This window comes from Phodopus roborovskii, unplaced genomic scaffold (assembly GCF_943737965.1).
Source record: "Phodopus roborovskii unplaced genomic scaffold, PHOROB, whole genome shotgun sequence".
Classification (NCBI taxonomy): domain Eukaryota; kingdom Metazoa; phylum Chordata; class Mammalia; order Rodentia; family Cricetidae; genus Phodopus; species Phodopus roborovskii.
The window spans coordinates 30271086-30295963 of record NW_026126541.1 but is presented as its reverse complement, the minus strand read 5'-3'; the positions used below and the strand labels follow the sequence as shown (position 1 = coordinate 30295963).

The following is a 24878-nucleotide window of genomic DNA, read 5'->3' as shown; positions in this document are numbered from 1 at the left end:
AGAGACATACCATCTCTAATAAGGCCATACTTCCTACACCTCCCTAAACAGCACCACCAACTGGAGCCATACACTTTTAATGCCGAAGGGTATGAGTGATTCAAACCAACACAAACAAATATTATTAACATTTTACTTTTCTTTGTAGAAAGATGTTTATGTAAGTTCAAAGGCCAACATGTTAATATGAATTTTCTGTATCTTTTTTTTTCCTTTAACCTTGGAGCTCATTTCCTTTTAGTATAGTTAGAGTTTCAGTCCTATGGGTATATAATAGTCAAACCTATAAACTACAGCAGACTTAATCTCTCTCCAAATTAGATAGTAAAACTACAAGCAATCTCTTAACTCAAAAGAATAATGCAATAAACTCCCGTACATTTGATCTGCCGCCCATATGAAAGAATTTCTGTAGACAAACCCAGAGTAGAACCTGAATAACAGGTTTAAGAAATGGAGAATAACATATATTATTACTTTCTTCCATCCCCTCACTTTCCACTGAGAAAAGAATGATTTTTATTAGTGTTAATAAACTAAAATAAATAACCAAAATAACTAGAATTTCTCTTTTCTCTAGGGAAAAACTTTTATTATTTTTTTCACAAGTTATTCAGCAAAACATAGTATGTGCTCAGATCATGTTTGAAGGTCTTACCTCACAGTGCTCTCGATAAAGACTTTGCAGTGACTTGATATCCTCAAAGGTAGTACCATCAGGTAGAGAAGAGATTTCAACTTCTCCAAACTCTGGAAGTGCTCGAGATGCATCTGTTACCATGACAACACAACAGAAAAAAAAGCTATTGTTGAAGGTGTCAATTACATATTAATGAGGGAAAATTTCAAAAACTAAAAAGGAAAGAAAATTTAGAAATCAGGAAGCCAAAGATCACTGACTTTCAAATTAATATTTTCCAGCCAGGTTTAGTAATATATCAGCATGTAACATACGAATGAATGGAGTATACTTGTGAATTTCATATAAACTAAGCTTTATTCTAATTGAACTGGGCATTGGATAGGCTCTTAGTAAGAGAAAAACAACCTGAGCTTGCCAGTAGCAATTTTAGTTATTTTCAGTATTATGGTATCCAGCCATATAAAAATAAACATAACCTTAAACTCATTATGTTCATATCTTTTACACTGTCATAAAATGAAGGTTATAAAACTACAAGCCAAAAAGCTAAAAATTAAGGTCTAGTTAACAACATTAATTTGATGTGATGAATGATGCTATCCTATAATCAAATCATGTCCCACAAATAAACATGGTGTCAACTGCTGTAGACAAGTCCTCTGAGTATAACACACCAATCTGCTCTTTCTGGTGGCTACCTGCCCCAATATAATTCTGTATTCAAATGACTATGACACATGATGTTGCATAGAAACATCATTTATCCCTCTCTTGACAACACTATAATTCACACATCATACACACTCTCTCGCCTTTTCTCTTTCTCTCTTTTTCTCATTAGCCTTGAACAATTAATGATGTACTTTCATGAATTCCTCACCATAAAGTCAAAATTAAATAATAATCTTCATTTCTAAGTTCTAGGAAACCAAAATATTTTGAAAATTTTTGAGATGGGGCTCTTCATGTAACCCCATTTTTTAAATTTTTTGAATATTAAAACTCAAATATAGCTATAAAATAAAAAAGTGATATTGTTTTAAAGCTCAATGGTCCACAAGACTTTGGTTTAGGAAATGCTGCCATTAAAGGATCAAGCTCAGGAGACTTCTAACCTCAAAGTCTATTCCAGGTGTCTCTATTGGCAAGCACACACAAACACACACACACACACACACGTAAACACATGCAGACATACATGCACACACATATGCACACACACACAGACATACATGCACGCAGGTACATAAATACACACACACCCCAATAACATCACTTGTACTGCTCCACTGTTTGAAGACAATGCACACTCATCTATAGGATAGCTGTCAACTGAACTACCACTTTTGCTCCTCTGCTTCCTGCATAAACATACAAACCTTTAAGTTCTACTTGCAAACACTTTCATTAACAAGAAATATGTATATTTTCTATACAATTATAAAAATAAGAAGCACTGTAATCAATATAAAAGAATACATTATTTAAAATGTTGATAATTTTTTTTAATCTAAGACTATGTAACTTTGTATACAGGAACTGAGAATTCTTTTGGACTGGACATTATTTCTGAAGTAACCACATTATGATTTTGATCACAAAAACCAACTGTAATATCAACTCTTGAAAACACTTTCATAGCCTTCAAGATTCCATATAGCTTAACATTCAATAAAGATGAGCTAGAACTATCATTTAATGTTATAGATTCAGCACCAAATCACCTCCCCTTTTATAAGGAGTTAACATCTGAAGACATTCTACTTGGAGAAGAGACTACTATTGTACTTTTCAAAATCCTAATAGCAACTACTATGCACTATGATTACACCTTAACATACCTAAAAACTGTTGATGATGTTGACTTTGGGCAATTACAGTTTGCTCAACAGATGTGCCTGTCTGTTGGCCACTTCCTGTGAAACCATCTGCAACCCCATCCACTTTCTGCATAGGCTTGTACCTAAAAATATTAGATGGGAAAAAACAAACAAACCAAATTATTCCTTGCTTTAAATGTACTACCCAAACTTTTAAGGCATTTGATTTTAATCTAGTTCTATCAATGTCTCAAGATAGTTGTCGGATGTTTCTTCTTGATACTTTCATGAAGTCACAGGCATTTTTTCAATTGTGAAAATAAGAAGGGGAAGAGCAATCAGAAACAAATTCATTTGTGAAAATCCATAAATTGACGCAGAATGAAAGAATTATGAGGCATTTCTTTGGACAATAGAGGCAAAGATGCTCATGCCTATGGTCATAGCACATACTGTGAAAGTAACTTATAGTGGCCATTGGTTTAAGATAAAAATTGTAAATATGCTGAAACTTCACTTTGAACCAAGATCAAAGAGTTTTCAAAGAAATGAAGGACTTTCAGTTAGTATACTTAAAATATGATCAATTTACAAATCTTATCATACTGCTCTTCATGTATCTTAAAGCCTCCTATGCATCTCAACACATTCATCTCCTTTGATTCTTATCAAAAGTCACAAATACAAATGCCGGAAGCTTCAGTCTGCAACAAAATATGAACTCGTCTATAAACCTAGTTTTTCTAATTAGAGATAAGAGGATTTGGTGGGATTTAACTCAGTGTTAGGGCACATGACTGTCAAATACAAGGCTGTGGGTCCCTCCCAAGAACAGAAAAAAAAAAAAGTATACACACAAAAAGTAATCAAAGTCAGAGAACAATATGCTTTTAGGCCCTAGTTCTAAACTTTATGTACAGTCTTTGCTACTAAAATAGAGGAAATGTGCTATGGAGGTAAAAAACAAGACTTCTTGGAGGACAAGCATCACAAACATTATCACCTTACCCTCAGCACAGCTGTCACCACACTACCACACCACCCTTGCCACCAACAGCAACACTATATCCTCATTACCACAAACATTGGCAACGCCACTACCACCACACCAATCACATCACTAACATCCCTGCAAGTACCAAAGATCAGCACATCACCATCACGACAAGCATAACCATTGCTATACCACTGCCCAATCCTTACCACCAGCAACCCCAGAAGCACCACCATCACCAACACCAGCACTACCACATCACCACAGACCTCATCACAGCACCACCACCAAAACCTTGGCAAATCTCCCCAGACAAGCAAGTGCAAACTACTGTGTAGCAAGCATTTTTCTTTTGTTTAAAACATACTTTTCCTCAGTTTAGGTATTTAAAAAAAATACAAATCTAAAGATCATGAAGTTAACTTTCTAGGAATATCTTCACTCACATTACAGTGTTTGTCTTTCAGCCCCCTCCCCCATTTCTGATTGTATGTAAAAACAAAACAAAACAAAAAACAGCACTTTCACCACCCTGATAATGTGGTCATTATAGTCTCTAAGACATGAAAAGGACACACTTAAAGATGTCTCTATTCTGTCAAAAGATAGTAAATGATTGGATCTAGTGAAGACCATATAAGCAATGCTGCGATTCAGTCATTGAAAAAGAAAGTCAGTGGACAGAGGATGAAGCAGGACACCATAAACACCACCCTTGTTATAGTTTTACTGATAGCCTCCTCAAGCACAAAATAATGGTTGTTGTTTTCTAATGATAGAAAGGAACTCAAACCTGGTCTTCCTTTTAATGGCAAAACTTTCTGCCCCAAAAGTGTCACTTCTGATGCTTTTCCTCCCTGCAGATCATATTAGAGAAATTTAGAAACTTTCCCTGGCAGGTGTGTAGTGTACCTATATAGGGCAGTACTGGGCTTGCCCTTTTATACTAGAAGACTTGAATGATTTCTTGCTTCTTTGATTAGGAAAGGTTTGTTTGTTTCCTCATTGATTTATACAGGGTTTAATTTGCTTTCAGCTGAACCTTTTTAGAAACAGAAATTCATATGAAAAATAAAATATTGTATTTGTTTCCTCATGGTTAAGTACATTATCTTAGATTAAAATAGTAAAATTGAATGATTTAATCTGCCAATATTTCCTGTACATTCAAAGTTATTAATACTGGATTATGCAATGACTGTGATTTTGTCTAACTATTCTTAATCCCTTTTTGTTCTACGTAGCATTCATTCCTATAAACATGAATATGAAGGACAAGTGAAATTTAATCTGAGAGGAAATAAGAGCTACTACTTGTATACATTTTCCTAGGATACATGCTACATCACAGTACCTTCCTTCACAAAGTGTTAGAAAACCTCCCACCTAAAAGCAAAATTATTTGCCTCCTTAGGAAAAAAAAAAAGTTGGGCAGTATCATAAGCAGTGGAGGTCACTAAAAGGGATATTACATCCTAAAATATGCAGTCAAACCACAATGATTTACAACTAACACTTGACTGTGTACTAATAATGCTATTGAGTTGAAAACATTAATTACAAGTATACAGTATTATGTAGGAGATATAAAATGTATGAAAACAGCTGACAGGAGGAAAGGGTTTTTATATACATATATATAGTAAAATAGTTTGAGTCAGTACTTAGAAGGAAAAAAAAAGAAGGAAATACAGTTAGAACTGAGAAATGAGTGGTCTCATTATAACCATAACAGTAACAATAACAGAATAAACAGTGAGTTGAAAAACAGACAAAGATGCCCTTCATATATTTCTCTTTCATAGTAATATAAACTGGATAAGCCAGAAATCTTATGCCTCAGGCTGAAAGGTCTGTGGACAAATTCTGGGAGTGGTTTGTGCCATGAAGCATGACACCAGTAATGGATAGAAGATGGCTCATGGCCAAGAGTGCTAGTGTGAGCACAGATGTGTGAAAGAGCTTCTCTGTAATACTAAGTTTTGCTCACTTTGTTGTGTCTAAAGCAACCTGGATCAGTGTTTAGAAGAAATCATCAAAGTCAGAAATTATGAATTCAGGAAGACCACATATTCATCAATTACCTCAGCTGCCTGGGTCAGATTCAACAGAGGCTAGACAAATACTCGTGATTGCTGATTCTTCCTAAAAGAGATAGCTTAGGATAAAATGTTATTGGCCATTCAGAAGATTTATCACCAATGTCTAGGAAGTTCCCACAGAAACCTAGTCTTCCTCAACATCTACTCAACAGTTTTTGAGAATAGGGCTTGGAGCTGGTTTTACTCCTAAGAGATTTCCTAAAGTAGCTTGCACAGACTTAGTCCACAGGGACCTCTCATCTCAAAATAGACACCTTTATTCCCATGTTGTAGAAAAATATCCAACTTCAGACAACACGCTTTGCCCCCCCCATCCATAAATGTTCATTTTTCCTATAATATACACTAATTTTAAAAGAATGGCTAAGATCACACTATAAATTGATCCTAACAATATTAGATCAATTTATCAAGCATTAATTGGGTACTACATGTGATATTGCCCTATGCAAGCTCTGTTTTAGCCAGGTCGAAAATAAATATAACATTTTTAAGTTTTTGAATATTTTATTGATCTAATGTAATAATTCTACATTATCTTAATTCTGGTGAAATTTCAACTATCCTTTTATGATTAAAAGGTGAATTTTGGATCTTTTGCTTCTCTTCTTTTTGTTAAATAACCATAAAAAATACCACATTATAAAGGGTAGGTAATTGATTGAAAACATACCACTAACAAACCTGTACATTGAATCCTGTTGAATTAATGAGCTCTTCAGTATTTAGAACTATACACTCATGTAATTCCATTTACTTTGCAAATTACTTCTAGGTTAAGTTTTTTCATCGTAGATTCAGGGCAGTTGAGTTATGCATGTTCATAGGAGAGGCCAACATTTTATTAAAGGAGGCAACAGCTCGTGGTTTCAAAATTAGTAAGGAGAAAATGATCATTTTAACAGCTTGCAACTCCATGGGCAATCAGAGCTAACACTGGTAATGATTAAGAAATGAAAGACGCTCTGATGTCTTAATAGCCGAGTATGTGCTTGAAACCTGTCACTAAACCAGAAAACTTGGAAAATTGTTAGGAATCTGCCCCCATGAGGTTAGCTGTAGCTGTTATTTAGGGCTTGGACAGCTGTGCTCTGATGTAGAAGTAATATTCTGTCAATAATCTCCCAAGCACAGACACTGAAGCAGTCCAGGAGAAGGTGGAGAGCGCTGCATAGTCAATACTGGAAAGAGTTTTCAACATTTGGAAAAGTCCTCTCAAAGCTGCTGAAAAATGCTCATGCAAAAGGCAATATAAGATTTATATAGGCAGTTATTATTTGTGTTTATAATTCCTGAAAGTATGAAAGTAATTTGCATGAACAAATAAAAAATTGCCCAGCTAGCAATAATAGCAAGGGGTTAGAATGTCCTACTGGTCTCTTGTAATCCTCTTTGGAAAAATTGCCCTAGGGTTTTTATATAGGTTTTGGAAATGAGCCAGGTGGCATAAACATGAACGAATCAGAAGGAATAGTGACTGTGAAGAGATACCTTCTTTCAGAAGAGTAACATAACACCAATCCTGTTGACTAACGACAGGATTTCATTTCCATTCTTCTTGGTAACTAAGGATACTTGGATATCCACTAGTATTACATTTTCAATAATGCAAGAAATTTAGTTCCTATGTAGTAGTTGTCTCATGAGAGTGAATGTGGTAGATTATTCATTTTTTAAAATGAATATGGTGTTGAGGAAGAAATGTTGAAAGAGGCAAGCCTAATTTTCTGAATTTTCCAATGAGTCCTCTTAGCAAAAGGAACTTAGCTATTTGTATAAACATATAGTATCAATGTGTGTGTGCATGTGTGTGCATGAGTACATACATGTGAGTGCATGTAGCCTTTCTTTCATTTACAGCTAGCCCTTTCTGTTACACAGACCTTAAAAATATACCTCCCACGTCTTCTTTATTTAGAGAATGACAGCCCTGTTCCACCCGATGTCAACAAAACCTAAAAGCACCTGAGGCTCTGTCTAGGGAAAAAAGAATTAGGGAGATTCTTGTATAAAGCACAATTAATGGGGCTAATTTCTTTTAACTAAATTGCAATATAATTGCCAGATGAGATTTTCATATACAATGGGATTGAAGCACATTTTACTTCAACAAACACTTAGAGCAGTACTATGTGGTGACTATGACTATTCTGTGTACAGCACTTGAGTTCAATAATTCTTGGGGAGTGGGTTTTTTATGGTCCTCTTGACCTTAGCAGAACATGTGATCATGATATCATGGACTAGTACATTTCATAGAAGTGATAATGATTTTAGCAATCAGTGTCAGGGTTCCTTATTGATGTTCCAGAGGGAAGTGCACAGTTAACAGAGTAGCTTCTCACTAGAGATTTCTGCCCTTTTTACCTGCCTCAGAGGAATAACCCCACTAATACAGGTACAGCTTCATAATAATCCCAGAGAATTTGTTCTTCAGAAAAAGCAAGATGATCTATTAACATTGGTCAAAGTTGGAAACTACTATCCTTGAAGTATAAAGAAGCCACAGATATTATATTTTAATGGTGCCCATTCCTCCACAATTGCAAAATACTATTAAAGCTTTTTCTGTAGTACTTATACAGCATGATATTATGAAGAATAACACTTAAATGTCTCCAGCTATAAAATATTTTATTTTTTTCCACTTGAACTATGAAATAATCTTGAACTTAGTTTCCATTTTAAAATGAAGAAACTAAGGTTTGGGGCAATGAGCCACACATCAATAGTGGTATCACAAGGACCTGTGACCACTTTGTCCTCCTCCACTTTAGAGAGTTTTTGTTTCACCTGTCCTACGCTCCTGGCATTAGCAAAGGTTCAATGACAAACCAATGTCCTCCCTGACACCTGAAGTAAAAGGAGTCTTGCTGTCCATTCTACCAGACCTCTCTCATCTTCCCCCAGGATCATAAAGAATCAGACTCGTCTCCTAGCAAGAGGCCATTCAAATGGGCAGGTGATATGTTCCCCCCTTAGTTAAAACATACTACCCTGTGCTTTTTCCCTGTCTCACTATGTAGCTGGGGTTGTGCTTGACCTTGAACAATTCTTTTGCCTTAGTCTCCCTTGTGAAAGGGAGAGGGAAAGAAAAAGAGAAGTTGGGAAGAGGAAGGAGGAGGTGGGGGTGGGGGGCGGGGCATGAACCACCACACTTGGCTATCAAATTTTTCTTGTAAATGCATGGGTTTGCTTGTGTGTTTGAGTTAACTTGTGTCTTTGAGGAAAGAAAGATAAGAATGAAGACGAAAAGGGTCAGCTCTTGTCCAGGTTGCTATATGAGTGATCTATCTTATACAGACATAATTTTCTTAGCAACTGAGTGATCTTTCCTTCCTACCTTCTGCCATCCTATGCTCTCTTTTATATGTCACATGCTTATTTTGTAAACAACTGAACTGCATGAAGTTGTTGAGAAATTATAAATGCATTTTAATATTTTGAGAGTGGATACTGGGATCAGACATGGTCAGGCACACTGTCAAAAGCACATGGCTCCTCTCCACCAGTTCTAATACAAGGTTATGGAAGAAGAGATAAAATACACATGACAAGACTTCTTACATATTTCTTTAAGTGCTAAAGATACAGAGCAACCAACGCTTTCACATAATTTACAGGTCTGAAAATTCTCACGCTCCTTCTTTTGCTGCTTGATAACATATGTGTTGTCTAAGTTAGGGTAAACAATAAATGAGTAAACTTCCTTAGAAACTGGAGAGTACCTTATTTAAATGTAAAGTTTATTTTCAACGCATGGTATTTTATACATTACTTATTCATTTGATTGCCCATAGTTGACACTATTTTCACATGCCTCCGGATGTTCTCCTGTCCCCGTGTTGCAAGCAATAGAGCTCCCGGAGGAGCCCCTTCCTCAGACCTAGTTCCCCCAGGTAACATCCACCCCCATTGGGCGTGGTCTGTGCCACGTGCAGACAAAGTGACTATCTCACTACAAGGCACTTATGGTATTTTGCTACCGTAAGTCTGATTATTGGAGCGATAGAGAAAAGGGCTGCTGAGAGAGGGCCTTAATTCATTTGTTCTTTACTCTGTGTTCAGACCATGGTACTGAAAAAGCCTAAAGGCAATGGAAGACCCTGACTACTTATAATTTTTTTACTTCAGTAGTTACACCCCACAGTTGCTTTTGAATCAGCAGACTCTAATCTACTCCTTTACTTTAGATAAATGGTTTTAATTGGGTTCATCTTTCCAATATGGGAAAATATATCTGTCATATCTGCTTCTCACCAGAACTCTTTTCATTTATCACATGATGCATGTCTATGCTCCATAAATTAGCTTTGAAGGGTTTCTGATTTATACAGAGGTGGAAACAGTCTCTATGGCCTATCCATTTTTTCAAATTGGATACATAAAATCAAATACCCACACTTAAATTATCAAACGAATCAACACATATACTTGAGTTCTACTTACCAAAAATATGTTTCACATATAGTCAATGAATCATGGGTTTAATCTGAATATGCTGAAATATTAAATACTGCTACCTGTTATGAAATATGTTAAACCTTTGACACACAATTTGTAGTTTAACACAAGAGTACATTTTCTTACATAAATTTTAATCTCGTTAAAATCATTCAAGTCTTGGAATATTCACACATTAAAAATTATCAGAAAAATGATGAAATTTTTAACAAATACTCTGTGTGCAAGGGATAAGCTCCTTCAGCAAGCTGAAGCCTCTTGAGTATCTCAATACAAAGCCTGTGTACTTAATGACAAGAACACTGCCATCAATTATCAGGATGCCATTTGAAGAGCAAGAGCCTAGCTAGGCATGGAGGCACAGGCCTTGAATCCCCAGCACTTAGGAGGCAGAGGCAAGAAGATCTCTGTGAGTTTGAAGGCAGGTTAGGCTGCATGGTAAATCCAGGCCAGATGAGACTCTATAGTGAGACCCAGTATCTAAAAAAGTGCTATCAGAGAAAAGAAAATCCAGTAATGCTTTTCATTCATAAGAGAGAATACTCCACAAAACACCAGGATTGGCAGATTTTATTCATATAATAAGAATTTTACATCTCCAAAAACATGTTCACATTTATCTTTTTCTTATAGCAATTATCACCACTTGGAGATATATACCAAAGGTTTTCATGGGTCCTTAACCTTTATAGTTATGGAATCTGTTTAATAGGAGATAATTAAGAAAAAAGAAAAAAAGAAAGAAAAGGAAAAATAGAAATAGTTTTTGCTTACCTAATTTAGATTTTTCATATAGAATGTTTTTAGAAAGTTTGCTTTTTATATGAGCTGACTAGGTTCCCTCATATGCAAATTACAGGAAGAAAATGGCTTTATTTATCAAGCTTGTTAGTGTTTATGTTTGAATATGTTATTTCCCGATTTCATCATTATTTCACTCTGTGTTGCTGATAATCTTCAGGGTAGAGATCAAATAATAAAGAAAATTCTATAAACTATGTCTTTAATAAGTAGAAAAATAATTTAAAAATAAGATCATAGTATTTTATTATAACATAAATAAACTACTTTGTTACCACATATGGTACTAATCTATGTTTTATTTTGCTATTTTCAGTCCTTTTAAATTCATTTTCCTATCTACAGATAAAAAAATAACTAGCAATTAAATAAAATCTATGGGTTAAATATCCATATATGATGGTATCCCTTGAATTGTGTCTCCAAGCTAGAGCACAATGGAAATTATGACTGTGCTGAAACCACTTAACAAGAGTCCTTATCTGCAGTCTCCTCCCATTAAATATGTCTTGCCCCAAATCAAAAAGTCATCTCTCTAGGAAAAAACCAAACTTTCATTGTTTTGTCCTAAAGCTTTAAATAGCTTTAAAGCTATTTTCCACACACACAAAAACAAACTTACTGCATTTATTTGAAACTAAATCACTTAATATGTGACTCAAACTACTATATAAATTATATCTCTTACTAGGCAACTTGGCATCTTTTCAATTCTCCTTCTGCAATAACAACTTAACCAAATCACAGGGCACTGCTGACAACATTATCCTTCCCCTTGTGTGCTTATGTGAACACTTCCCTTCTGCCTAGCTAGTCTGTGGTTTTCTCACATTTAAAATACATACATATATATATATATATATACATATATATATGTATTATATTTTTTACATATCATATCAATCCTAGTTCCCTCTTCCTCCCTTCCTCCCATGACTTCTGATTCCCCCCTCCATTCCCCACCCATTCCACAGGGAGGGTGATGCCTTCCAGGAGGGATCATCAAAATCTGTCAAGTCATTTGGAGTAGGCTCTCCCTCCTGCCTCTAGGCTAAGGGAGTATCCCTTCATGTGGAATGTGCTTCCAAAGTCCTTTTGTGCACCAGGGATACATCCTGGTTCCACTGTCAGAGGTCCCTTAGACTTCCCAGGCCTTCTAACTAAGACCCATGTTCAGGGGGTATGAGACAATCCAATGCTGGTTTCCCAGCTATCAGTCTGAGGGTCCATTAGCTCCCCCTTGTTCAGGTCAGCTGTCTCTGTGGGTTTCTGTAGCCTGGTCTTCACTTTCTATCTATGAAGTTTCCTAGTCCCCACACTCCCAGAATTTGTTCAATTACTCTGTATTCTATAATTCTTTGATTAAAATAGAATTTTTGCACAACATATGCATTACTTTACCCCCTCATTCCTCACATACTTTGTCTTTTCAAAGGTAGACTATCTTAGCCTTGAATTTAGAGCGAGCACACTGTAGAACTTCAATCAACATTTGTTGACCAGAAAAATCTATTATGTGACATTGTCTTTCTATAACTTAGAACTCATGAATGAGATTTTGCCTATACAAACAATTACTAGATTAATGAAGAACCTAGTGAAATCATACATTTTTCCTAGTTACTTCTACTATTTCAGTTAAAAGGAATAGATGTAACTACAGAGCACGCATAAGCTACACTGTAAAAGAGAGAGTTCTTAAAGTTTTTATTTACTGTAAATTGTAACAGAGTCATAACTGACTAGAAGGCTCCTGGCTTAACAACGGTGTAATGGTATATATACATTCCACTTAACCTTTGTGAGATATTTGAAAACATAGCTGCTAATGCTTTGATTGTCAAGGATTATGAACACAGACAAGACATAGTTGGTTTTTCAATTCCAAGAAGTATAATTCTATCATCCATCCATTTACCCTGCATCCACCCATGCATGCATCCATGCATCCATCCATGTATTCATGCATGCATGCATGCATGCATGCATGCATCCATCCATCCATCCATCCACAAATGCATGGTCTATTAAAGCTCTAATGTCTACAATTTTATGTTCACAAAGATGAGATTCCAAAGAAATGTAAGGAGTCCCAAAGATCCTACAAGAACTCAGACTAAGTCCAAAAAGAATTAGTTGGGCTGGCAAAATAGCTCAAAAGGTAAAGCTGCATGCTATGCATGCCTGATGTTCTTACAGGATGGGACCATTGGAGGAAGAAGAGAATCCTGAAAATTATTCTCTGACTTTCACCTACCCACCTCACAAATAAATCACACATACATACACACACACACACACACACACACACACACACACACACACACACACACACACACACCCTTGCAATGTGAAATAAACAAAATTTGAAAAATGATTTGAAGGATGTAACAATAGCTCGTCTCATGAACACTAAAATTAAGGTGCAAGTTGCCTGGGTGGACTCCTTACTCTTTGTAAAGTGTTCTTTCCCTGTATGAGCAGTAGTTTGGGACATCACATCTAATTCTAAAGGAGCCCAATGAGTTGAAGGATAAGTTATTTTTTAAAAATTGAAACAAAGGATCAATGAAATTCTAAATGATATTTGAACCCTATTTACAGTAAAAGCATGCCAACAGTAGCAGCAGTCCTGTGCATTTTTTTGTTCTAGTTGTTCAGAAATGAGACCTATGGAGTTAAGATGCATGTCAAAGATGCTTTGACATAGCAATAACTCAGATCTACCTTTGCTTCTGCTGCATGGGTTGTTGTCTCATAGCCATATACTGCATATCTTCTTGTAGACGATTAAGAGGAGAATCTGGCTTCACACGAATCCCATAGTAATGATACTTGGAGTTTCCTCTTCACGAATGAACAATAAATATAGAAACATGAAAAGTCAGTAAAACTAATGTTAACCATTAACGTCACACAGAAAAATTTGCTTAACACATTATACTAACATTTCACAGTTACGATTTACCTTTTCTAGATGCCTGTTATATTTCTATAGTGGCATTCCATAAAGTCAAAATAATATATGAAAGCAATCACCTCAAAAGTAAACATTTCCTTTAAACGTTCACTTCACTATTCATCAAAAAGCCCATTTGTTGCGCTCACCATTACTTTACTTGTTAATATATATTTCAAGTTCAATTTAGAAGGGGTAATGACTGGAAAAGAATTTGGGCCAAACACAATTCAACTACAGCACTGTACACAAGAAAACAATTGCCATAAACACATGGAGAAAATCATTTTTCTGTAGTCTTAGATTAATTCTTTGTGTATTTTATTTTAGAAATGATGCCATAAAATCATTGGTAGATGCTACAATGGTCTATTATTTAAGGGTTTGAAACCTTAGAAGGAAGAAGTACTTAACATATTTCTTTTTAAATACTTTTCACTGTTGATTTTATTGATTCACATCTGCTGTTTACTAATAAGATATACCGTAAAAGATTGGGACATTTCCCTGTAAAAATGGTGAAGGTCCCCGGAATAAAAATTTTGGAACTTCTTAGTATTTTTGAGAAATATAATGCTTGATATTAGAAATGACAATTTTTATCCTGAATGGAACTTGCAAATCCTTGCAAAAGTAACATTTTAAATATGTAAATTCTTGCCGAGAGACTACTTTTTCACAAGTCTATATATAGCAATATGTCAGTGAGTGCTCTTCCATTTTTTTTTTCATTTACAAAGAGAAATGTAAGCTCTGTGTGGATTAAATATTTTTAATGAAAATAATTTTACTTCCAAGATTAACAAACACACATTAGATGAACCATACATTTGAAGAGACATTAAAGCCATTAACTGCCTATACTTTCAAGAAAATGACAGAAGCAAAAACTTAATGCCTGCAGAGAAAGATCTTCTACTTGAGAGATTATATCTTGTCCTCAAAACCCACTGAGATTAGATCAAAAACCTACAGCAAAACCTACCAGCAACACAGCTGTTGTGTTCTATACAAAAGGGAAGGGCAGGAATCAGGAGGCATTAGTCATGGAAAAATGCACACTCTAAGACTCAGTTTCTTATAAATTAGCATTGGGGTTGGAGTGACAGGAAGGTCTTTTTATGCCACCTGGAATGGCCTGGGAAGAGAAGTCCACCCAGGCTCACCCTCAGTCTGATGTAATTGGACATGGGACCTATCAAAATCTACTCTTTTCATTGTCTTTGGTAGAAATGCAATGGTTTTATTTGCTTTTTGTTCATGTGAGTGACAAAAAGAATTCTGGTCTGGTATGGATAATTTACCTAGATAATCTTGCTGACAGATAACACTTCTATAGACTGTTAACTTAAAAAACAAATGAACAAATAAAAAGCCATGTGATTTAATCTGCCTCCTGATCTATACCGATTTTCCGTCTATTCCTTGGCATGGAGTGAAAAGTCGATGTTAGTTTCCACAGTAGTAGAATCTCTGCAAGTTCACAGCTAGCACCATCAGCTTTCTCTATTAGCATTCTCCAGGCTTCCTAACATTCCATTTGTTTAAACTCAACCTGTAGCATTTATTCCTTCCTTGTTCCTTCAGGCTTTCCTTTCCAATTCAATTGCATATGCCACATACAATGTTAAAAGGATTAGGAGACAGGACCCTTGACAGTAGGGAATTGAAAGTAAAAACTGCAATACTGCAGAATGTACTTATAGAATATGGATTCTACTCATTCACAAACCCAAACAACCCCAATTTTGTCCCTTTCTATTTTAAAGATGTGTTTCAAGGTTTGAATAGAGCCTCAAAATGGGACCCATTGAAATCCCTTTCAATAACAAAAGCAGTGCCACAATACAGCTATTAGAATGTTGACTAAAGCCTAGAGTTTCAAAATATTGGCACCATATGTATAACTACTGAGCCATCAGCTAGGAAATACTAGGTTAGGTCTCCAAATAATGATTTTCCTGGTTTTGGGGGGATAAAATAAGAGAGAAACAAAAGTTCTTTTTTTTTTCCCCCAAAGGAATGAAAGCTAGTTTCTTCAGTGTGAATAGACAATCACATTCTGCAATTTAAAATGTACTACCTTTTGAAGTACCAAAAGAATATATTTATGAAAGAACTGAACCTCTGGCAATTTGAAAGTTGCACATTTGCTTCAAAGCAAGTTAAAAGAAAAATTCACACTTCAAACATATACAAATTCTCCTAAAACTAACACAGTAATAAAGTTCTGGGCATACTATCCCAAAATATGGTATGCAACATTAGAAAAACCAGCAGAAACAGGCCATGGAGTAGAAAAAATTCTTTCAGTTCTACCCAGTGGTGTGGGTGATAAAACATAGCTGATGTTTCTTTGTAAGTAGGTCTTAGAACCCTCATGCCAGAGGGGCCTTCCTGCATCTGAGAAAAGGTGTAGCTTTTTGTCCGAGGATACAGTATGGAACCTGAATAAAGGGCCTATTTATAATTTTAGGTCACACTATTTTGTCCAATCATGCTTCTCAAGGACTAGCCCCAATTTTTTCATTTCTTTGATTCTTTATATATAAAGGCATCACACTCTATAAAAATTGTACTACAAAAATGATTTCCTTCTTAAGTTTTATTTTCTACTTCAGTCACCTGAGAAGAAAGCCCTCATTGAGAAATTGCCTAGATCAGATTGGCCTGATGGGTATGTCTTTGGGTGCATGTCTGGATTATTAACTGATACAGGAGGTTCTAGTCCAGTGTGCTGTAACGAGTACTGTTTTTCCGCCCGCCGCTTGGTCTTGTCCAGCCGCCATGCCGCCAGCCCCAAATAATACACAGAGACTCTGTATTTGATACAATACTGTTGGCCCGGTTACTTGTTTCTTATCGGCTAGCTCTGCCTTTAATTATGAACCCATTTCTGCTGATCTATGTATTTTCACATGGCCTTCTCTTACCGGGGAGGCGGCTGGCGTCCAGCTCTCTCCAGACTCTCCATTTTGACTCCTCCTTTTTACTTTCTATTTCCTCCTTGTCTCCTAGTCCCTCCTATCTTCCTTTCCTATTTATTATTACTCCGTTTCTTTTACTTTTTATTTTTTGAGACAGGGTTTCTCTGTGTAACTCTTATCTGTCCTGGAATTCACTCTGCATACCAGGTTTACTTTGCAATCACAAGAGATCTGCTTGCCTCTGTCTCCCAATTGCTGGGATTAAAGGCGTGTGCTACAACACCCAGTTCCTCTTTGTCTCTTTAAAACCATTTTTTTTTTTTTCATGTCTACGTATATTTTAAAACACACTGTAAATCTTTAGAGGTTTTTCTTAATATGAATCTGTCTTTACTGTAAATCTTTATCTTTGTCTGGCCACAAGTCTTTTATCTGATAAACAACAACAGTGTGCGAAGCAAGAGCTTGTCAGTTAGCCAGTAAGAAGCATTTTTCATGGTCCAGATCTCCAGGTTTGGAAGTGCTTCAGATCAACTGTTTATCACAGTAAGGGAAAGAAAGCTAGGGTGTGTCGGTGTTTCCTGTGTTAAACTGTGTTTTGCTGTAGGGATCTGAGCCATGTGTCTGGACACGGGTAGGGGCAGATTAGTCTTTCTGGAAACATTCACTTCTTCTTTCAGCACAAATGCATAATGATGTTAATTGCTAGGGTATTGCTTCCCTTACAGAGAGTTAAAAAAAACAAAAACAAAAACCAAAAACCAAACAAACAAAAACAAACAAATCCTTTATACTGTAATTCTTTGAGGCAGTGACTTATAACTACAGATTTATCACCCAATGTACAGTGCAGAATCTCTAGGATTCCAATATGACTTAGAAAGCCAATGGATTTATATGTTTCTCCCTACCCACTTAAAATAGTAGAGAATAAAAATGAAGCTCCAAGGTTCTAAGTTTTCTTTTCATCGTATTTGTTTAGAAAAACACTCACTGTCTCTGAAGGAAAGAGACCCATGAGACTGAAAGTCCCTTCGTCACATCACTGCTCTCTAAGATGGATGTGTGAGTCTCTAAGATGGATGTGTGAGGCAGTTTCACTCCACATATGACTACTTTTTCAGTCAAGAGCAAGAGAAAGCTAGTAAGAAGTCAAATAGGACCATAAGCAAGAAATTTAAATGTGCACACTTTACAAGTTTGCCAAATACGTTTAATTCGCCCTAGAAATACAGAATAAAGTAGAAACCTCCACCTTAACTTCTAGTCTAATAATTTTCTTAAAAATAATTGAATGTATTTTAAAACAATATGAAAGTGCTTCGTTTCCCAGTTATTGTGTCAATTTATCCATGTTTATTTTCAAAAAGCAATGACAGTGGTATATAACAATTATTAAAAGTATCATATGCAAATCTTGCAGGAAAAGGTTGGCTTTCTAGTTTCTATGCAGTTTGAAAATCAGTTTGGTGATAGTCACTGAATAATAATGTTCCTTTTCCCGTGGACTTATATATAAAGTGACTTTGTTCCACATTTATCTCCTTTATGTTTGCTGTATTCCAGTACATTTCTGCTCAGCATACAACACTGATGTAATTTGATAAAGAAAGATGAACTAATTATGTCAATTGTCAGTACTAACCTAGTTCCTAGTCTCCTAGTTCGCAGCCCCATAAAAATGGACCTTATTAGTTTCCCAAAAGAGGCAGCGTTGACTGGGTCCAGTTTGTGTTCCTGACAGTGTCGCAGATAGTGATTGTACAGGGTGCTTCTTGGAAGGCTTACTCCTTCTGCTGTCTCGTAATTGTCCAACAGCCACTGGAGCTGTTAAGATAAGAGAATAAGCAGAGAATTCACGTAATTTGCCAAAACATCAGCAAGATTCGGTATGTACAACTACTTGGAAGTACTTTATTAACTCAGGATAAACTGGGATTATCCAGAAGCTGGAAAATCTACCTTTCTAAGCTCTGGGAAATGTCAGCAGTTATCAGTTTAGACAATATCTTATCTTCAAATTGTCAAGCCAAGGTAGAGATAATCATTTTCCCTATATTGACTATTATCTTGGACACACATTCTTCTTTCAAGAATTCAAATAACAGCATTCACTGGTCAAAATTAATAACATAAACATATCATTTATAATTGTTATAAAACAAAACATTCTGCTAAGCCTGGCAACATAGCACCTAATATATTCTAAGTCTGGTAACACAGTACCTAATGTATCTTTCAGATTGGTTTATTACAATAAGTAAACAGTAGATTTCCTTATATGAGATTTTATATTGAGATTTTATTCATTTTTACAGAATTATAATTTACTTATCTCAAATTACCACTAAATAATAACATTATTATCTACTGGGACAAATATTGCAAATAGGCAAAATTGAGTCATTATTCCCTCCAAATAAGTACACTCACTAGAAGGTCCAAACAACTTCTATATAATGAAAGGCAATAATATTTACAACCATCTCAATTTTCTATCTCAAAGTTGACATATCTTTTTTCCTAAAATTTTTAGAAGGCACACTACCATGCTAAACAGTAAATGATGTTTTCTCCTTCTATAGTTCATATTTTAAAGTTTTATATTGTACTTTATTGTTTGAAAAATGTTTAAATTTGGAATATACAAGAAAAAATCACTGCCATTTACTTACAAAACAAGTAAAATAAATGTAAGTGATTTTTGCAGGAATTTTATACTGTCTCAGTGACTGCGTGTGGTTTTTAATTCTCATCATGTAATTACTCTATACCAACAGGTCATCAAAGCAGCAAATATTTGATGTTATGTGTCTTAACCATCTCCACAGCATGTATAAATGGATTGTAATTAAGTGTGAATTATGGAAGTAAAATAATTTAAAGATGAATGCGACTCTACCTGTCCTCTGGGTATTTATTCAAAGGCTAAAAGTGATGATGATCTGGACAGCCAAGTATATCAAAGAATTATTTTTTCTATCAAGTTTATGTATCTCATTTAAGACTTTTGATGAAACTGAGATCCAGAATTTTGGGAATTTTGTAAAAAATTACAATATTTTGATTATTTTTAAACTATAACAACTGAATTTTCCAGAGCATTTCAATTTCAACCATTATTAGATAATCATTAAATAAATAAGTATATCATCAAACTTGCAATAATTTATGCCTTTGAAAATACACCATAAAGCATATAAGATTCTTGTAAAAATAAAATTGTATCCCATTCAATACTTCTAATTCCTTAAGAAACATACACACACACACATACACACACACAAACTAAAAATACATATTAATATTATGTCATAAATAATTCAACACTATAACACTAACAAGATTACACAAATTAGCTCTCCTTTTTATACTGACAGAAAAGTAATAGAGGTCATAAATTTTTTTTCATAGCATTTATTTTTAACCTTCCTATCAGTAAAAAAAGTTTTCTAGAGACACTAAAATGAATGTTGCATATTGAAAATAATGCACATAATATGTTCTCTACAAACATCTGTTTAATATGAACGTCCAAGGTAAGCTCACACATGCATTAAGTCACTGAGGTCATAATCAGTGCTCTACTTGGAACAGTGGGCTGGCATGCTTTAGAGGTTTTTCCTTTTTTAAATTTCAACAGTTTAAAAATATAAAACACAAGTGATAAAGACAGAATACAGCAATACAAACCTGACTCGTATTTCATCCATGTGCCTCAATAAAATGATCAGGACTTGAAAGCATTTCTAGTGGAATTCAAGTAGCCATTGTCAACCATATTGCATAAAAGTGAGCTTACAGTCTTTCATACATGTGCTAGTGAGAGCAAGATATACCTGCCTTCTGTGGGTATTTTTTAACATGTTAAAAACAGGAAAGAAACCCTTGACATCAAGAGTTAACAAGGAAATACAAAAAACAAACAACCCAAAACTGCCTAGATTTTGTATAAAGAGGAAAATATTTTCAGCAGTTGCAAATTATGTAATAAATTTCTCCTATCCACAAGCACACGTCATCGAGCACTTATAAGTTAAAAGTAGCAAAGGTGTGTGTGTGGGGGGGGCTGTTATGTGGGTATTTTGCACGTGTTTATGCTTGCATGTATATAAATGTGTGTCCATGTGTATGTGTGGTGTGTGTGTGTGTGTGTGTGTGAGAGAGAGACAGAGAGGGAGAGAGAGAGTAAAAGGCATATTAACATGATTAAGAAAGGAACGAAACAATTCAATGTTCTTTTCTTTGTTAAGGTGACAGATTTATATAGAAAAATTGAAGGGGCATTTTCCCCCAGAAATGGGAATGTGAACACAATTTTAAAATGTGAACTTTATAATCACAGTATACAAATAAAAGTATATAAATAAATCAATATAAATGAAAATTTTAATACTACCATCATTATAACATTTAACTACTTAGAAGTAAACAATAACCAGGTACATGAGCTTCATTTCTCAAAGTCAATGATAGTATCTTAGAGATAAAAAAACTTTGTGAAAGACTTTGAAAAAGCTAATCTAAATATTTGATAAACAGTGTATTTAATAAATGTGGAAACTAGCATAAGAATCAAAGGTCAACATAAATTGTTCCCAACAGTGATTGTGTTTGAGAGTTAATCAGGTCAATTTCATTAAATGTATATTATGTATGAATGTATGTATGTATGTATATACATATATATATTAAAAGTAAATCTTTATGGCAGAGTGTCTAGTTTTATTATAGCAAAAAGTAGCATAAACTATGTAGAATCCTAAATGATACTTGCATCACAGTTGGAGAATTCAGAGAAAATGGAACATTTTTCAGAATAGCTATTAAATCCCTTTACATACAAGTAAAAACTTTGACCTATTTTCAAATCTTATTTTCTTCCTATATTCTACATCCCCCCAAATGTTTTACTTTTATGCTAGTTTTTGAAAATGTGAATTTGACCACTGGGAACACACATGCATATTGCATAGCATCCAGCTGTGTTTGGTTTATCAGTTCTAGAGGACAGTTGTCTTGGTGACTAGGACTTGACAATAGCAAAACTAAATTTGTTTCTACCTCCATCTCATCAAACGGAGGCACTTTAGTCCTTGCAGAAGCATAGAGAGCATGTAGGAGAAGAGCCAAGGGTCACCAGAGGTAAAAGCCCTGAAGACAGAGAGGACTGGCCTACTGCCATGGGGTCCCACTGGGAGGCCTGCTAGCAACCATGCCACCCATGGTTATTATCCAAGAAACTTCCTATAGAAGCAATGCACCATTTAGAATATGCCAAAAAGACTTGGGGATACAGATAGAATATTCAACCTACATTCTACATGCTAGCATTTGATTTTCTCACTTTAACACATGAGAGAACTATAAATTAGATATTAAAAGTCTAAAGCATAGGGCTAGGTAGCATTATTTTTTATTATTGGAGAAACTCAGAAGTTACAGCTCTGTATTATAATGTAAAATAATATGTAATGTCCCACATGCTCCCTACCCAAAGGAACCGAGTAACACTTATAAAGGTACATCGTTTCTTGCTGTTAACAGGATGTAGTTGGACATTAGAATTAAATGCTCTTAACCCTTAGTAGTTTAGAAAGCAGATGTTTCTCTTTATTTTTTTAATAACTGTCTTATAAAGTGACTATACTTACAAATTTTAAAGCCTGTGAAATATCATAGCAACTTTTGACCTTTATCTTTAAAACCTAATTATTCTCATAATGAACCAACATATGCTACATATTCATCTAAGTGTAGATAGCATTGCATCTTTCAACTTTTGCATTTAATCTGTATTAATCAGAACAGATAACAGAGGATAAATAGTTCTTATTTTTCCTAACGGTAAACAAAAATTGACAAATATAAATAAATAATGGCATGCCTAATTAACATCTACATGTAATATCTCATGTTTTAAAGATGGATTATTATCAATCAGGAACCCGTTTAAGTTCAGTGCACCTATGTTATACATTTGACAGGCCTATGGTAATTTCTGTTTACAATAGGGCCATGTCAGCAATGGGTGAATGACTAAAAACCAAGATTTTATTTAAGATGAATACATTGCAGTAGCGTAAGCTTGTAAGAATTATGAATCAATCTTCTGCTGGATTGTGAAAATTCTGAAATATAAATGCCATACACTGTAAATGGAATTAAGAAGAAACACATGCTTAAGTGTACTATGCAAAAGCCAGTAACAATTAACAATAATTTACATTGACATGTATGATCTAAATTATTCCAAGTTGGATAAAATACAAATACTAAATGAAAATGTGTATTAATTGCAGCTGAGAATACCAGATAAGCTAAAAGTACTAGATAATCTTTGGACTTAGGCAGACCTATAAAATTATTAACAGCATCTTCACATACATACAAATTAAAAATTAAAATATACTCATAGAAGTATTATTTAAAAAGAATTTTATAAAACTAAAATCAGCGCACAGTCTAAAGTACAAAAAGATGAATCATATCACTTAGAGGTATAACTTTTTTAAAGAATTAGACAGGAAGGAAAAGAATTACCCTGTGGGAAATTATAAAGTGACCCACACTTTCTTCATTCAGTTGGAATGCCATTAAGGGTGACCCCTCTGTCAATACATACACACTGACTGAATATTTGGAGACAAAAAGAGAAATCAATACAGTCTCCATATTAGTTCCAAATATAAAGTCACATGACTGGGAAAAGAACCCCAGAAGGTTAAAGATAGGTTCTGTACCTTTCTATTGTTTCTGATACTTAGTGTGCATCTACTGCAACGTACCAGCACTTTTCTAGGCATTGTGGTGGTTGTAGAAGACAAACCATAAAAACCCATATTATTTTAGAGTTTTTACTAGTCAATAAATATTTCTTGGATGTCTGTGGTGCTAAGGCTGACATAACGCCACCAGGTTAACATAAACAGCCTAAAAGTGCCGTGTGCAGCATAACTTTCATCAGCTGTAGCAGGAACACAGTATCGTGTACCAAACGTAGAAATTTCACTTGCATTTTAATGAGGATGATAAAAGTATATTGAAAATAATGGATGTAGATTGGCAGCATAAAATACTCTATAAAATGCTCTGAAAGGAGCTGGGAATACACTGTGGTTAAGAGTCTTGCTGCTCTTCCAGCGGAACTGGGTTCAGTTACCAGCACCCACAAGCAGCTCAAACAATCTTCAGTTTCCGGGATCCACCGTCCTCCTCTTGCCCTCTGTGGGCACCGGGAACGCATGTGGTCCACATGCAAACATTCAGGTCAACAGTAAAAACAAGTACCTCTTAAAAAAAAAAAAAAGATTCTACTCAGAGAATGCAAATAAAATGAAATACTGCTTCATCATCAAATGTGTGGAAAGCAGGGGAAATGGAAATAGTCAAGATAGATTCTCCTAGGCAGAGATTATTTACTTAATTTGCATGTAATAATCTTTCTGAACTACTGTTAATAATTGAATCATATGGATAAAACAGGAAATCATTTCTGTACCACATCACAAAGTAAAATAGACTTTTATGCTCAAAACTACTATTAACACCTGTTTTTAGAAGTTTGAATACGAATACACATAGATAATGTTCCCTAATTTCTTTCTAATGAGACTGATATTTGTACAAACTTATAATTCAGAGAACTAATAGACCATCATAAAGGTGAACTACTCAACTATGTCAGAGTATTCTGTATTATACTTTTGTGATGGGTAATGCAACATAGTTTATTGGCATTTAAAATGTGGGCAATATGTATTAAAACATTGTCCCACTGTCAACTTTGTATGTGACAGAAAATCACCAACAAAGTGTGAATTTGAAACTCCTTAAGACATTACTAGCCTGAAGACATGCATTAAGTAGCATTTTCTTTATTTTTTGTTATTTTTAATTCTATATTTTACTTTATTATACATTACTATACATTTGTTTGTTTGTTTGTTCTAGTTGTTGGGGAAACTCCAATGAAAGTCAGATAATGAACTTCCTAAGGGAAAACCAATGTAAATGTTTTCTGCATTCAAGAAGCTAACCACATGGGCATCAGTTAACACTGATCCTGCTGTTTCTGTTCATAAGCCATCTCCAGAATTGACGTGGGATGCCCCTCTGTATGCTATCAATATGTTTTATAACCATTGGTTAATAAAGAAGCTGATTTG

The 24878-nt window shown here is 34.9% G+C and overlaps 1 protein-coding gene across 6 annotated transcripts in view; it reads right to left on the bottom strand.

Annotated features, from left to right (window-relative positions):
- Window positions 1-24878, bottom strand: part of Rfx3 (regulatory factor X3) — a 251199-nt gene that overhangs the window by 49349 nt on the left and 176972 nt on the right. For all 6 annotated transcript variants that reach the window (XM_051199662.1, XM_051199664.1, XM_051199665.1 and 3 more), the window contains 4 exons: window positions 18356-18537; window positions 13552-13671; window positions 2485-2606; window positions 659-771 (listed from right to left, as the gene is read on the bottom strand). In XM_051199662.1, coding sequence (XP_051055619.1) covers window positions 659-771; window positions 2485-2606; window positions 13552-13671; window positions 18356-18537 — 537 coding nt within the window. The remainder of the gene's footprint in view (window positions 1-658; window positions 772-2484; window positions 2607-13551; window positions 13672-18355; window positions 18538-24878) is intronic.